Source organism: Saccostrea echinata, unplaced genomic scaffold (assembly GCF_033153115.1).
Source record: "Saccostrea echinata isolate AGI-Se365-2 ecotype Australia unplaced genomic scaffold, CSIRO_AGI_Sech_v1 ptg000009l, whole genome shotgun sequence".
NCBI classification, from domain to species: domain Eukaryota; kingdom Metazoa; phylum Mollusca; class Bivalvia; order Ostreida; family Ostreidae; genus Saccostrea; species Saccostrea echinata.
In genome coordinates, this window is record NW_026889758.1 from 37,690,542 (window position 1) to 37,706,959 (window position 16,418).

At 32.3% G+C, this 16,418-nt stretch overlaps 1 protein-coding gene across 1 annotated transcript; it reads left to right on the forward strand.

Annotated features, from left to right (window-relative positions):
* The first annotated feature begins 5,987 nt into the window (after window positions 1–5,987).
* LOC133183655 (uncharacterized) lies at window positions 5,988–13,440 on the forward strand. Its single transcript, XM_061318588.1, has 6 exons — window positions 5,988–6,133; window positions 7,785–7,911; window positions 8,599–8,737; window positions 8,976–9,126; window positions 11,201–11,327; window positions 12,954–13,440. Exons 1-6 carry the CDS (start codon window positions 5,998–6,000, stop codon window positions 13,090–13,092), a joined length of 819 nt encoding a protein of 272 aa, XP_061174572.1. The 5' UTR covers window positions 5,988–5,997; the 3' UTR covers window positions 13,093–13,440.
* The last annotated feature ends 2,978 nt before the right edge of the window (window positions 13,441–16,418 follow it).

The following is a 16,418-nucleotide window of genomic DNA, read 5'->3' on the forward strand; positions in this document are numbered from 1 at the left end:
AACAACTCTTCTCTAAAAATCGTTTCCTGCAGCAAGAAGGATTCATTTCATACTCTAAAAATGAGCTTTAACGAATTAATTTTTTTTTAAAAGTGCAGTCATAAATAACCAACCAGCTGCAACTATTGGTTAAAAAAGTCCTTAGAAAGTATGGTCCTTGCTGTGAGGTTTAAATCTGCAGTTTGTATGGGAGATAATGTTTAGAAGTGGTAAATGTAACAAATAGTACCTGACAAATAATTATAACAATCGAACTTTCCCTAAAGAAAGCCGTAAAGTTTAGGATCACGTGGTAGATATACATCCAGAACAGGCGAGGGGTGTTGTCCATGAGAATCAAATCGTAAGAGAATCCGAGTGAATATAATTGAAAGTAGCTGTATAAGTGGGCATACCAATTTTGCATTTCAAAAAATTGCTGTCATAGAAAGCAAACAATGGAGATACTAGACAACTCTAAGTACTGTCCTGATTGAGTTGAATGAGCATTGTACATATCATGTAAATCGGAAACAGCTGTTCATTTAAAGCATCTGAAGTGTTTACACGAACTTTGATAATCCCCCTTAACAGAATAAATGTATTGCTAACAACATTCAAAAGGTTAAAAGAAAGGCAAATTTAAAAAAAAAAATAAAATAATATGAGGCTTAGTCGATATAACGCTTTCTCATCGAAATAGAAAACTCCGTATGGTCTAAAACTGTGTCATGATCGTTTCATCTAGATTGATGTTGGCATGCAGGAAATCTTTGTACTCAGATTTAAAACTTTGAACTCTTATAGTATGTCTACTTTGACAGACATGCTCATAGACATACAGAGGGCGATAGGGTTGCATATAAATAAAAGTATTTACTAACGTTTCATCTTTTAGTTGTTGGAAAAGTGATTTTAAGATTATTTCCAACATATATTCTTATGCAAAAGTTGGCTTTTATTGTGACCAAACCCAAGGGTCCATGCCATGAATAATCATGCATTTTCACATGATGAAAACTTGAACAAACCTGTTACTAAATACAGCCTGTTCAGTACTGCGAAGTAGTAAAATAAATCGCATGTAATATTGGATTCTATCAAAAACAGCGTGACAATAATTTATATAGTTGATGAAACAATTTGGAAGTTTAATTAAATAGTTAAAATAAGGGAAATATTAAATTGAAATTTAAAAGAAAAATAATTTTGAGCCACTTAAGATCTTCGAATATTAAACATAATTTATTGGATAATAGGAATAAGAAACTATTTCTATTTATCCAATGATTTTCTTTTTCAAAGATTTGTATCAAAATCCCTGTCTACCAACATACCACTTCTAGGGACTTGAGACGACGGTAACTTGTTCATGTGTTTATCCAAAAGTTTAAATCCTAACTTAAACATATAATTACATGTATCTACAACTATGTAATCGCTATTGCAATTCAATGCTAATTGTCCCTATTTGTTTGCCTAGGGTGATAGTCACACTTTTAACGATTCGGAAATCTTTGGGCCTGATTTCCTCGAAAGTTTCCCTTATATCTGGGAGGGTTTTTTAGTCCGTTTAAGGCCATTGAAATTGAAAGCCGAAAGTAAAGTCTGTCATGATCATTAATTAGCTGGAGGTTATAAATTGATGATGATGCTATTTCTATTGTTCTGTGCATCGAAGTAAATTGATGGGTGAGCATATTGCCCTTGAGCCTCTTAAGTACGATTTTATATACAATTTCATTACCAAACTGAAATTACAGAATTTAATAAAGTAAGTTCTGTTTTAAAGGGAGTTTTCGAAAGAATGTTTTGTGTAAATATGAATGGGCTACTGCAAAAAAAATGTAAGAAAAGTTCAGGGAGCCAGGTTTTTTGAAGAAAATACGATATTAATATTTTTTTTACCCCATTTGGCACACAGGATGAAAATGGAAATTCTGATACCTTAATGTACATGTTACAGGCACCAACAATCATATTCCAAAAGATAATTTAGCTACTGCTAAAAATCTAAGAAGAGTTCAGGAAACCAGGTTTTTTGGAAAAAAAAAAAAAAAAAAAACCAGGGTGAAAATGAAAATTCCAAAACCTCAATGCACATCCACTTGACACTCTTATGAATGGTTTACTGCAAAAAATGTAAGAGGAGTTCTGGGAATCAGCTTTTTTTTTTTTTTTTTTTAAAGAAAAACGATGTTTTTGACCCAAAATCGTCCCCCAGAGTGAAAATTCTGAAACCCTATTGCACATCTACAGGACACTACCAACATATACCAAAAGATGATTTGTCTACTTCAAAAAATTTAAGAGGAGTTCAGGAAACCAGACTTATGTAGAAAATCAATGTTTTTGAACCCCAGTCCCGGCTCCAAGGTTGAAAATGGAAATTTTGAAACCTTATTGCAAATTTACTGGACACCACCAATCATATTTCAAAAGATGATTTGGCTACTGTAAAATGCAAGAGGAGTTCAAGGAACCAGGTTTTTGTAGAAAAATGATATTTTTGACCCACATTTAATTGGTCCTCAGGGCGAAATTGAAAAATTTCAAAACCTTACAGCACATCTACAAGACACCACCAATCATATTGCAAAAGATGATTTGGCTATTGCAAAAAATGTATGAGGAGTTCAAAGAACCAAGTTTTTGTAGGGTAAAAAATTGTTTTTTGACCCTCAACCCACCCTCACCCCCCTCCCGGGTGAAAATCGAAATTCCAAAACCTTACTGCACTACTTTACTAAGAATGATAAACATTGCATAAATCGAAATAACGTTCACATACATTTTAAGAGAGGTTAATAAATGTAATAAAATTTAAATGTATTAAAAATAAAATTTAGTATTAACATATTATATGAAAAAGAATCCCAATCTATCGACCCTGAATTTTTAACCTGTTCCGGGAACAAGCATTTATAATAATATTGGCTTTATTTCAAGAAGAGGAGGAGAGAATTCACAACTTTTCTTCAATTAATCAACAATGCAACTTAAATTTGCGCAAAAAATCCTCAAAATCTAAACAATGGGAAACTGAATACACATAAAGAAAATAGCTTTTTGCCCATAAAAAATTTATTATAGGGTAACAATTTTGTAACTATGAAATTCGGGTTTTTAAGGAAAAAATGAATTGTAGTGCAGACATCCTTGAAAATATCCATACGATTCTTAATTATCTTTATTCCAATGCCTGTAATCGTCCTTTAAGAGGGCTGGGTGGTTGTGGCAATTTTCAGACTATATTGATCTCCTTTAGAAGAAGAGCTCCATATAAAGATATACAAAAATGATCAAATTTTAAAACTAAAATATATTAAATTTTTGTTTGCCAAATGATAGTTGACAGCTTAAGATATCATATCTAAAAAATTAAGTTATATCTGATGGTTAATTTGTTGATCCCCCAGCCTCCTTAAAGTTCTAAGATTTTATTTCATCGAAATACTTTTGCTGAATACTGTTTAATTTTTCACAAGGCAGTAAGATATCGAATGACTAGAGTACATATAAAAATAAAGTTTTTCGCCCGTTATTTCAAATCAATTGTATTCATGCATTTGGTGCCTATATATTTCGCCCGTTAGTTCAAATCAATTGTATTCATGCATTTGATGCCTATATATGTAAATGTTTTCAGTATGATTTCTTTATTCTGTAAATTCTTGGATCCTTAGGTTAATAATTCTAAGGCTAATACGGTCTCATCTGAAGGACCTGTCTCCACGTCACACAGTGGACTAAAACTCGCGACTTATTGATCAGCTCCTTACTCCGCGACTCTAGAGCAAACGCTCTAACCACTGTACATTAGACATGCACGTGATTAAAGAGAGTTACTAGGCATTTTTCAATAAACATATTTTTGTTTGTGAAGGAAAGCTACTCTTATTTATTATCATATATGAAGTATTCTTATCAGTGTAATTTTATGTTTAACGACAAGTTTGAATCTATTAAATTTCTATACATGTACATTGATTTATCTTTAAAAATTCATGTATAAATTTCTGAACATTGCTGCTTTGTCTATTCTATATCAAATATGTAAACCATTAAATGAACATAGGTGTTTTTCTCGATGGTTTTTAATATCATTATTATATTAGCTGAAATGCCACTTTTTTTTCTGTGCACCCCATTTTCACTTCAATCAAAGACCGGGAAAGATCAGAAGGACGTTCGCGGGTAACACAACAGTTATACGTAAATCTCCACGAAGAATAAAAGAATTTTTCCCCAGGAGCCCAAGCTATCTATTTTCCGCTTGCATTTTGCTAGATTTAAGGAATAACAGTAATGCAAACGATTCAAAACAAAATTTGGAAAACTAGCAAATGTATCCATGTTATATGCATATTAACTACCTTAAGTATTACGAATAATGTAAATGAACCTTGTACCTGTGGAGAGAGCTTATACAGGCACATCCAATACATGCATTTATGTCATGGCCGTAGGATGGCTGTGTCCCCCCCCCCCCTCTCCCCCAACTGAAATTGCTTCCTACGGGCCTGTATGTGTTACTACGCAATAAAATATGTTCAAATCAAACTGTATCCAATTCCAGCGGACGGAGAAAATATTGCACCAATTCTTGCAAAGGTTAACTATAAAGTATAATAAAATAGGAGCATTCCGTAAGGAAATAGATATCATAATGAATTCGAGGATTGCCGCTCTCGTTGACAACATCTATATATCTCTATTCTTTGATTAAAGATGAACAAAACAATTTGAATGCTTTCGAAGGTTTTCATTGGTAGTTAATTTATAACACTGAGATCCTATCATTTTCAAACAAAAGTTTTACCACAGATGATAACTGGGAGTGTCTGAAAAAAAGTCCAACAAAGTATCAGTTAAGGCTTATTGGAGGGGGTTTTCAAAACAATTCCAGATTTGTCAATATAAAATACATAAACATATATAATGTAGTTGCGATATTTTTAATTTTTACACATTCTTATTGTACTCTATGTATTTATCCACCTTATATCAAAACACTTAAATGAGCGAAAGATATTTTCCGGTCTCCCTTTAAGGAAGTTGACAGTAGACTCTAATTGCCTACAGATAGAGCAACTGAATCAAACACAATCTTGGTCATGGTATGTATATTTGATATATAATTAATTACACTGAACATTATGCCAGAGATATCATTTTGTAAACTCTATAGTCTGAAATGATCTCAGATAACACTCGATTGACGGGAACGGCAGAGGATCGACATTTAGATTGTGTCATGGTGTGGTACTTTCCCATAATTTAAATAAGAGTGAAAACCTTTAAGAGAATTCCAACGTATAACTTCTAGGAGCGGAGCTTAGCCGTACAATAACTCCCAATGTAGTGTACAATGGCATACAAACTATGAAATTAAATAAGTTAGAATTCAATATTTTTTGTAAAATTTGTTCAATTTCTGTTAACATACAATCACTCCGACGGAAACATGACAAACCTCATAAAATTCACACATACCTCACGCAATATGTAAAATGCATACGTGAAAACCATTTTTAAGAGGCATACATGTATAATATTAATTATTAATTAAAACATAAACTTTAAAAGCACACAGAATTTCATTAATTGCTCGAATTAAAACAGTTAATTGAAATCTGACAATATTGAATTGAGTACTTGACTCGGATTTCCTCGGGACGTGCACTTTCTTTTTAAACAAGGTGGCGGATCAAAGCGCGTGTGGATTTAGGACTGCAACCTAGTTAAGGTTGTTTAATCCATCATATACAATCGCACACCATTCGTTCACATTTTCTGCTTTGTTTGAACATCCAGTGCCTTTATGACGTGACGTAATATCGCTTACGGAGTGAATATGCAAATAACCATGACACAAGTTTCGACTGCCATACTTCTTTGTACAATAAATCTCGATTTACAGAAGTGAAGAATGATTATTTATGGTTGTTTTCTGCATTTAAGTAAGTGATTAGTAATCTACTCTGAATTGATCATTTTTAGGAAAGCATTACATCTATGGATTTCTCAGAAGAAGTTCTGCAAATGTATGCTGAAATCAAGGAGAAATCAAAATATGATTACATGATCTGCAAGTTTAATAATAATAGACTGGTCATTGAACACATCGAAAAAGTAGAAAACGTTAAGACAGGTATAATATTAATTTCGCTTCAAAGGTAAAATTACATTTAAAACATGGAATGAGGCAAGGCGTAAATCAATGAAGACCTGTCTTCCTTATAATCCTGCTTGTATACTTGTAAGATTCAGATCAATATCTCAAATTCTTAAATGTATAAATTTAAGAATGATTTTTAAAAATTTGTTCTGACACTTTTAACAACATATGAAGCAACACACTTCTCATAATTCCCAGAGTATTTTCTAAAGGAGAAAAAGGACCATTTTCTGGGGAGAGAGAGAGATATGATATTGATAATAACTCTTTCTCGTACACGATTTTTACAAGTTGATGGAATTCAACTCAGTCATGCTGTTTCTCAGGTTTCTCCTGCATAATCAAATAACTCACATTATACAATGGGCATCTGAAAAGTTCTGAGAACTGTTTGATAAAATACTATCTGTTTAGCGGAAATTAATGAGTTTGATATCCTTGAAAATCGTATATGTAGTCCTAACTTTATTAATTTGACTTGCAATTTGAAAAATCTGAAATCCAACACATTTAATCGCCCCTTTCGAAAACAAATTTATATTAGGCATACGATATGGTGTCGGTCTGAAAAAAAATATAGTGCATTGAAAAATGCTAAAATAAATAAATTTGGTCACTTTTTACGTATATGAGTAATTTTGAGGTCAAAGGTCAAAAACCAAACCAAGGTCAGAAATTATTGCATACATAGTTTTCAGTTGATAACTTTTGCAATGAAACCCAAGGTCATGAATTTCTTTAACATAAAGAAGACCCCATTGACTTTAAGGACGAAAGCTGAAAGATCAAGATCTACCTTTTAGTCTTTCTCCGTCTGCAAATTTTTTTGATTCCCGCTTTCACTGAAAGTGGGTGATATTAATTTGGGTCTGTCCGTCCGTCTGTCTGTACGTTCATCTGTTATACTGTCTGTGTGTAACGTTTTCGTTTCCGGGCGATATCTCAAAAAGCCTTTGAGCTTTTGCAATAAATTCTATATCACAACCTATGGTCTAACAAAGACCCCTGCTTTTTAGGTCAAAAGGTCAAGGTCAGAAATATATATATATTTTAAACATATTTTTCAGATGATAACTTTAGTTCTCTGTAACCGTTTGCGATCTGGTCATTAATTTCTTTAACGTAAAAAGATCCTTTTAAGGCAAAAACTGAAAGGTCAAGGTTGATCTTTTTTTTCTTCCACTCTTTTTTTCACAAATACACAAATCCCTGAATTAGCTTGTTTAAAGTTAGTTCTTCAACCCTCTTTCTTTCCTTTAGCGGGGGGGGGGGGGGGGGGGAGGGGAAATCGCTGAATTACTCGTTTTATTTTGTCATTATGACACCAACATCGATATCAGACGAGGTTAGAAAGACCATAAACTCGTATCGGTATGTTTAGTACTTTGATTGTCTTTAACAATGTTTTCTCTAATTTTGGCTTGTATAATTGTATTTATACATTGTAATTATTATAATTTTGCTTTCCTTCAATTTTATTTCGATCTTTTATCAGAAACCTTTCCTCATTACAGAAAAAAAATCCGTCTTCGTGAGAGGCCTGCCTCCTTTAATGCCATATGTAGCAATTCATTTTAAATTTAGACACACTGGTTAAATTCATAACGATACGTCAATTTCATAGACAGAAATTACTCGTATGAAGATTTCACACGGAAGTTAAAAGGAAAGCAGACATTTCGATATGGATTTGCCATTTTTAAATGGATTAAAAAAGAAAACATCTCTAGAAAGACAGTAGGAGTTATATGGTACGTATGAAAATATGTAAATACAAAATTTGTATACTGAGATACAAACGCAACGTTTCGTCTTTTATAAAATAACAACAATGATAATGATATGTTAATGTTTCATTACTTCAAATCAAATATAAAAAACAATACTAACAAACAAAAGTACGAGAGAGAGAGAGAGAGAACAGCAAAAAGCCAGTCTTCGAAAGAAACAAAACACCAACGGCAACCAAAAAAAAAAAATATTGAAAACAATAATAATACATATAAGATAAAATAAACACGCATTACACAGTGAAAAATAGGAATATAAAAATTGATTCCTTCAAGCTATTACAGAAAAGAAGATTTTTAATCATTTTAAAATTCAAAAACCGGTCACAGGAGAAAAAAAAAAGCAATAAACAATCAATCAATCACAATATATGTATTAAAAATTGATTTTGGTCTGAAAATTTTGTCTTGCCCCTATATCTTAAGGTGAAATATCCCTCTACTCTAAATTTCACCATTTTTTAAAATTTCCCTACAATGATTTTTATCAACAACAATAGCATTAGATTTAAATGGAAATAGTTTGAAGCATGAAGCATTGCTTACTTTTTCAGAAATTAATATTGCTTAGAATAATTTCCTTCGCAAGTTATCTCTCTTATCAGACAGGGACATAACACCTTAATTAATTCTAACTTGTCCTTGAAGGGAACCAGTTCTCCCTACAGATCTAGAAGAACGCCATTATGACACACTGAAATTGGTTTTACAAGCAGATTTATTTATAGAAACCTCCAATGGATGGAGACTTGGCAGTTCAAATGTAAATTTGAACTTCATATTTTTGGTGTGTATACTAGGCCAATGATATGGAATGACCGTAATTATGTTTATGTATAAATTAGTTACTATGTAATCAAAATAGCGAAAAGGCGCCATCTGTATGTTAATTAAATGTTAAAATGAAATCAAGGATACAAAGAGTTACATTTTCTTACCCAAAGATTGATTTTCAAATTAACTATAATTTGTACATACTATTCTATTAAGTCTTGTTTGTTTACACTAAAATTGTTATTTTCTAGGAACGAGATAGACCAATGGATATTGCAGATGAGGTACTACAAATGTACAATGAAATCAAAGGCAATGAGAGATATGATTACATGATCTGCAAGATCAATGATAATCGACTGGTCATTGAACATATCGAACAGTTGTCAAACGAAAACCAAGGTAAAAATATATAAATGATACAAAATACGGACAGATTGCAGAGTTCGGGACCCAGGGAGGGCTCAGTTTATCATATACACATACTGGAAATTCATTATGTCTTGGAATATGTTGCTTACTCCATTTTAAGCCTTCGGCTCAAGTGAGCTTTTCTTATCAAAATTTGTCCGTTGTCTGAAGAGTTGTCGTCGTTAACTTTTAACATTTTTGACTTCTTCTCAAGAACCACTGAGCCAATTTCAGCCAAACGTACCACAAAGCATCCTTGGGTAAAGGGGATTCAAGTTTATTCAAATGAACGGCCAAGTCCTCTTTCAAGGGGAGATAATTAAGAATTAGTGAAAATTTGATGACATCTTTTCAATATCTTCCCAAGAATCACACTTTTAGAAAAGATAGAACTTTTAAGAAAGCTTAATTAAATAGTTTAATTTCAAGTTTGTTCAAATCATGACCCCTGTGGGAGGGGGCACAATAGGCGATCGAAGTTTTACTTAGGAATATTGGAAAAAATCTGCTGATGAGAAACAGCAGGGCCATAGTAACTCGGGTGAGTTTTGTAGCCCATGAACCTCTTGTACTCGATCATATCCAAACTTGAAAATAGTTTGGGTCAAGGTTTATGAGGAGTTTTTGTACTGATTTTTTGTGCAACAAGTATTAAGACTAAAATGAAGTCAACTGACTCATTCAGGTGACGTGTTGCTACATGTAACATTTCATCCGGCGTGTATTGTTCCTAAGTTTTTGAATAATTGTAGCTCTTCTCTTAAACTGCTTAACGATTTTAATAAATTAATAAATTTGGTATAAACTATTAATGGGTTAAAAGCGCAGTTATTGCAAATATCTTGGTTCCCCTCCCACAGCGATTTAATGGATTAAGCCAAAAACCATATAAATGAGTGCAATGTTTAAAATTCTTGGATTTCTACTAGACAAACTGCTTAACTGCGATTAAAATGAGCAATATGTCCTTTGCCAACTATGTGTCAAGGGTTCAAACTCCACAACAGCTTTGATCGCACATATCGTATATTGTGTATTTTCTGAGAATGAATTGTATATTTCTTTGTTTGTTTCTTTTTTTTTACTTTTGGACAACTAGCAGGCAAAGTGTGCAAATAATTGTAATAAAACTCTGTGTTTTCTATCAATTTATTGAAATACTCAATTGTCTCCTGTCTATGAAATTCAAAACTTCTGTGACATATATATATTAAGAACATTGTTAAATGAATTGACCAGTATTTTGCTTCCACAAGTACCTTAGTAATGAACCAAGATTATTTGATGATGCTAAGCTCACTGAAAGGAAAAGTATCTAGATTTACATGTGGGTACAAAGGACATCGTAGTTCATTGTAGAGAACTCTTAAGTACTTTTATGTTGTGGTTATGTACTTGGAACAATCTTATTTTTACAAAGTCAACTTCGGTCTTGTAAAAAGCGAACACTCACACACAGTAAGAGCAATATGATTTACATGTATTTGATATAATGTAAAGATGGTTCATGGGAGTATACTTCTAATCATTGAATATACATGTAATTTGAAATTTTATAGGAATCATTTCTAGAATTAGAAATTTAGTTATGTTGTGCCAATCTTACATTATTTTTTGTCACAAACAAAAAAAAAGTTTTTAAAGTGCTTGATATATGAAAAGAGTGTTATAAAAAAGGTATAGTAAGCTGCAAAAAGAATTCAATATGAAATATTTCATAAGACGCTATTTTGAAGCATAAAAGTATCAAGAAACTATCAAAAAACTCGTGTCACAAACGGATGGTATGCATAGAAAATTAAATCTTTGTTGGTTAAATATAATCTTCGCCAATATATTGTATATTTCAATTCATATTGCAGATGTAAAATATGAAAAACTGCATTAAAAAGCAGTTTCCAGATTAGTGCCAATTATTTTTTTTCAAATGTAATATCTCATTGTCTCAAAAAGTAAGGTGAATTAGGGTGTCCAATTTTGAAAAAGATGATACTAGCTAATCACGTAGCAGTAATTATTATGTACAAATATAATCGTTTTAAGATTGTACATTTATTTCTATAAGACGGATCAGATTCATATGAAGATTTCAAACAGAAGATAACAGAGAAACAGAGTTTTAGATATGGGTTTACCACATTTAACATGAGTGTATGCGGAGAAGTCTGTAAAAAGACAGTGGGCATTGCCTGGTAAGTCAGAACAATCTTGAAAAATTATGTGAGTATACCATTTTTGAAACCATGACCTTTGACCTAAGAGTCGTCTTTTCACCTGGGATTACACATTATCTTTTGCATGATGTTAGTGCATGATTATGCAAATGTTTCCTGCATGCTCTAGATACGAGCTTTAGAATTTTTTTTTGTGTATGTGTCGCTGGAAAAAACATAAGGACCCAGTGCTTTTCTGTCCTACCGTCCGTCTTTCTGTCTGTGTGGAGGAGTCACACTTTCACACAAAGTTTAGTAATCTCTTATTCAATTCACTCATTGTGAAACTTAATGAAAAGATACATTTCAGTAATAAACAAGCATCGTATGGAGTTTTAATGATAATTTTAAGGGTTATTTAAACCAAGAAGCAGGGATGGGCACGATTACTGAAAAATGTAATCGATTAATAATCGATTACTCGGAGGAATTTTGTGTAATCGATTATTAATCGATTACACTCATTTTTGTCTTGTAATCGATTACTTTGGAAGATGTAATCGATTAATAATCGATTACTTCCAAGTTTTTATCCCTTCAAATATCAAAGCAATATTTAAATGGTAATGTTGATGATACATGTGTATCCACTGAAGTTTGAATGTGTTCCTGCAGTTTCAGTGCAGATTCTTTTAAGATTTTATTCCGGCTAACATTCTCTCTAAATGCCTAAATGAGGGATACTCTACCATGGAAAATGGAGACATGATTCCTACAATAAAATATGCCAAGGAATTAATTATTCCTTTCAACCTTGGATCTGAACCTCCATATATCTTGGCAAGAAGACTATGCTCTAATTAAATGTGCTTTAGATAACAATCCCGACGTATTTGACATCTTTGTAAGTAAAAAAATAGAGTAAATGAAGTGGAGATAACGAACAGTAATCAAGCTCAAAAATCCATTGAAACAATACAAATCGGGAGCAGAGCAAACATAGACCTCTGAAAAACATTAGAGGTGGGATCAGGTGCCATGGAGGAGTAAGCATTCCCTGTCGGCCGGTCACACCCACCGTGTGTTCATTGTCATGAACGGGAAAACGGAAAAAATCCGTAGACAATTCAGTGTTTAAATAATGGCCTAACAATTAAAATGAAAAACGTCAGTCAGCATTTGACTTAATGATAGGTTGTATTTGCTGACAAGGTCATTGTATCGACCATAAAACTTGCGAAATGATGACTTTAAACGGGACTGCTTATATCTTTGTTTCATCAACTTGTTTTCGGTAGCTTGTCTCGTTTTAGAAATTGTTCGTACGTAGAGCATGCTCTTGCGTATCGAATTATTTGGGAGATATAAACCCCATATGCAGGTGATAAAGGTATATAGCGACATAAGTAAGGGAAGTTGAGTAGAGAATTAAAGGTAATGCACGAAATATCATGCTTTTACTATATTACCGTGGAGCACACAAACTCGGTATGTTCCTTGAACAAGACTAAATTTTTGTAATCTAGGATCATGATATTTGGCAAGTGGATATCGCCATAAAGTCTTTAAATGACATTTGAATTCACTTAGAGGGGACGGCGTATGTTTAACTGTACACGAAAAACATTTCGTACTATGTTTTTGATTTTATTATTGTTGTTATAGGGAACCAACGTATGGAAGCCACCTTGGAAAGCAACATCTGGACACATTCAAGGAAGCTTTACATGCAGATTTATTTATAAAAACTTCTTTCGAAGGAAAGCTTGATAGGAACTATATACAGAGGAATTTACACAGATAATTGTTTACAGATTTATTGTTTAGCTAAAATATTTAAATTTTAAAGCATTGAAATATTACACTTAAATTCAGTTAAGTCGTGCCAATGTCCACAACATTTCATGCATAATAATGAAGAGAACATTTTCTACAGTTTTCAGTGTGTCAATTAACTTTTGATCAAAAAATACTTGAATGAAAGGTATTATTAAATATTAATCGCTAACAGAAAAATTCGACCATGGATACAATATAACACGAAAAAACATGACAATCTCGACAGAAATGAAAACAGCAGTGAATACATAGATTGTGGAACAATACAAAAGCCATGATTCAATTCAGATAAATTCAATTTATATGAATCAGTTTTCTATACACAAAAGAAGTTTTACTTAAAATTCACTTAAGAAAAAATATCTACTTTTGGATTAATAAGGTTACATAAACTTTGGATTTTGTGGTTAATTGCAATTTATACATGAGTAACCATGTAATGGCACTATTATATACTTGTATATACCCCACAACACCACACCCCCACCCATCAAAATCACTTTTACATTAAATAAATTATTGCTTGTTCCTCAATGTCTCAACACCATGTTCAAATACAGTATAGTAAACAAAATTTGCAATACGGGCTAGTCAGACCTCATTATTATATTAAAAGTCGTGAAACAAAATTATTTGTTAGATCCTTCGCTTTATATGTTTATAAAATTTAATATCATTAAAATTACAAAAGCAACATTAAGACTACAAAGAATTTATGCGGCCAGTTGTAAGCTTAAAATTATTCACAGATACATGTATATTTTGTGACAGCAAAGCTGTTTTATAAACAATTCAAAATTTTCAATTTCAAATTTTCGTGTGGTTACTGAAAACTCTTTTTATGAGTTGGAATCCTACTTATTAATAGAACAAATGGAAGACAAAAACCAGTCATTTCTATCATGTAAGCAGCCTATATTTCAAGTTACATTTGAGCAAAGTTAAAACTAAACAACATGAAGATGCTGGTATATAAATTTGACAAATTGAGGTCCAGGCCCGGGGTTCATAAAGCAATCTTAGACTTGTCAAATTTTCATTTATTCATAAATACAAAGATACTTTAAAAATAAAAAAAAAATTTTTAAAAGCATTTCATTTTTTTTTTTTTATGAAAAAGTCTAAATTTGCAGCCCTCCAACGGCAAGTGATGGCGTCACTATATGAGTGAAAAAATCTCGAAAGGGACGTTAAACAACAAACAAACAGCGAAAGGAAAACACGGAAGTTATAAGTTGTTATCTGGACATTTTTTTCTAGGACAAAATTTCGTAAATGAAAATGATATCAGCCTTCAGCCTTCAATGTCTTAGTTATTCAAATAAAAAAAATCAAATTTATTCTGGTCAAGAACAAAACATATTCACCACCAAATGAGTCCATAATTGTGTAATATTTTCACATACCTGGTAATCTGATGATTGAAAGTAGGCGTCATAGAAATATTGTAAAGAAACAGAGATTTTATGAATTTACGAGGATTGATCCAAAAGTTCGGGGAATTTCTTTATACGAGTATTTTACAGTAAAACACGCTTATAACGAACTGCCAGGGACATATGATTTTGATTCGTAATACACGTAATTCGTTATGTCCGTTGGTATCACAGTACATTTTGAAGACACGGGGGAATGAAAATCACTTCGCTGTAAGAGTCAAATTCATTATAACTGCGTTCGCTATAAGTGTTTTACTGTATTTATTTTTCAATGGAAGAGATTGAAAATTAAGGTGGAAATATACATACGCTTGTTGAATTTTCTTGATAAAAATATTTTAAAAAATCATGATAGTAACACTTTGGCAGTTGCCATAGAAAAGGACGTTTGAAATTGCGCGGGAGACATTTATTTGCTCATTATCATTTCAATTCTTATTACTCACAATTACGATTTCTTAAACTCTTATAAACCTTTGTGTTCGGTTTTTACTGGATATTTAGTTTTTCTAATGATGATTTGTTGATCATTATGACCTTGTTAGACAACTTCGAAATTGGGTCAGTTAATAATCAAGTTTTGTGAAAATCTCGGGAACACTCTGACTCAGACGCATAAATATACTAATGATACAGATAGAAAAAAAGTACAGTAAGCAACTGGTTTATCAAATGGTATAAGAAATTGAAGGAAAATAGAACTTAAGATAATGAAAGGTTTAGCTAGCCGCCTATTGGAAGGTCGTTCTTTCCCCGTAGATAAATTGAGTGTTAATGGACGTGGACCGTCGATGCACTGTGCTTGACATTGCTACTTATATCGAAAGATGATATAGAACGACAGAGCGTATTTTCATAAATGATCATAATATGAAGAAAGTGGGAGCGAGATGGGTACCCAGGCTTTCCTCGAAGATAGAAGTGGAGGGAAAAATGCAGTGTTCCGTAGAATTTCTAAGTCGATTTTAACGTAATAATGAGATGCTCCTAGAACGTGACGTGACATACCTAACTTGACGTTACGCCAAAGTCTCCCCCGGATTTTACAGCTGTCCATGTTAAGAAAGCTCCTGTGACCTTAATGGTGATTGGAATGTGGTGAAATTTTCCAGCATTGTTGCATAATGGCTCTATGTTATAGATATTCTTTTGTTTGCTTTAATTACCTCACAATAAATTTTTAGAAAGAAATTATGGAACGCCGGGACTGTCTTATTTGAGGATTAAACATTATATGCAGTGTTCTCTTCATTATATGTGGTACTATTTTAATTATATGAAGTAGTTTTTACAGTATATCGTGTGCAACTTCCATTATATACAGTACTTCTTTCATTATATGATGTAGATGTGTCATTATATTATGTACATCTATCATTATATGAGGTGTTTTTATCATTATATGAAGTGCTTTTAACATTATATGCGGTAGATCTAACATTATATGCAGTGAACACAACAATATATTAATATGTACTTCTCACATTATATACAGTATATTCATCATTATATGTAGTATTTCTGTTATTATGATGATGCTGATCGTTAAATATTATGTCCGGTCCTGTTAGCATTCCGTGCGGTAGATTTTGCATTTCGTTATGATGTAGACACAGTATTATATGCGGTGCTTTCTTCTTTATGTGTATGATCTTTCGGAAGCTACCTTTCGGAACTCTCTGTTAAAAATTCGGTACCTTGAGAACTGCGACCTTTCCTGTTGAATTCAGTACAATAAAAGCATGCGTATATAACAATTAATGCTCCGTGAACAGGTTAAAATGTTTTTTTTAAAGATATGAAGTATAGGGTAATAGAGTAAAATAAAATCCATTCTATTTCATGCTATGAA

Excerpts from the sequence above, each read along its gene's own strand:
- LOC133183655 (XM_061318588.1), top strand. The coding sequence starts at position 5,998 with ATGGATTTCTCAGAAGAAGTTCTGCAAATGTATGCTGAAATCAAGGAG. Across the intron at positions 8,738-8,975 it reads ATTTGAACTTCATATTTTTG|GAACGAGATAGACCAATGGA; the intron begins GTGTGTATACTA and ends GTTATTTTCTAG. Across the intron at positions 9,127-11,200 it reads GTTGTCAAACGAAAACCAAG|ACGGATCAGATTCATATGAA; the intron begins GTAAAAATATAT and ends TATTTCTATAAG.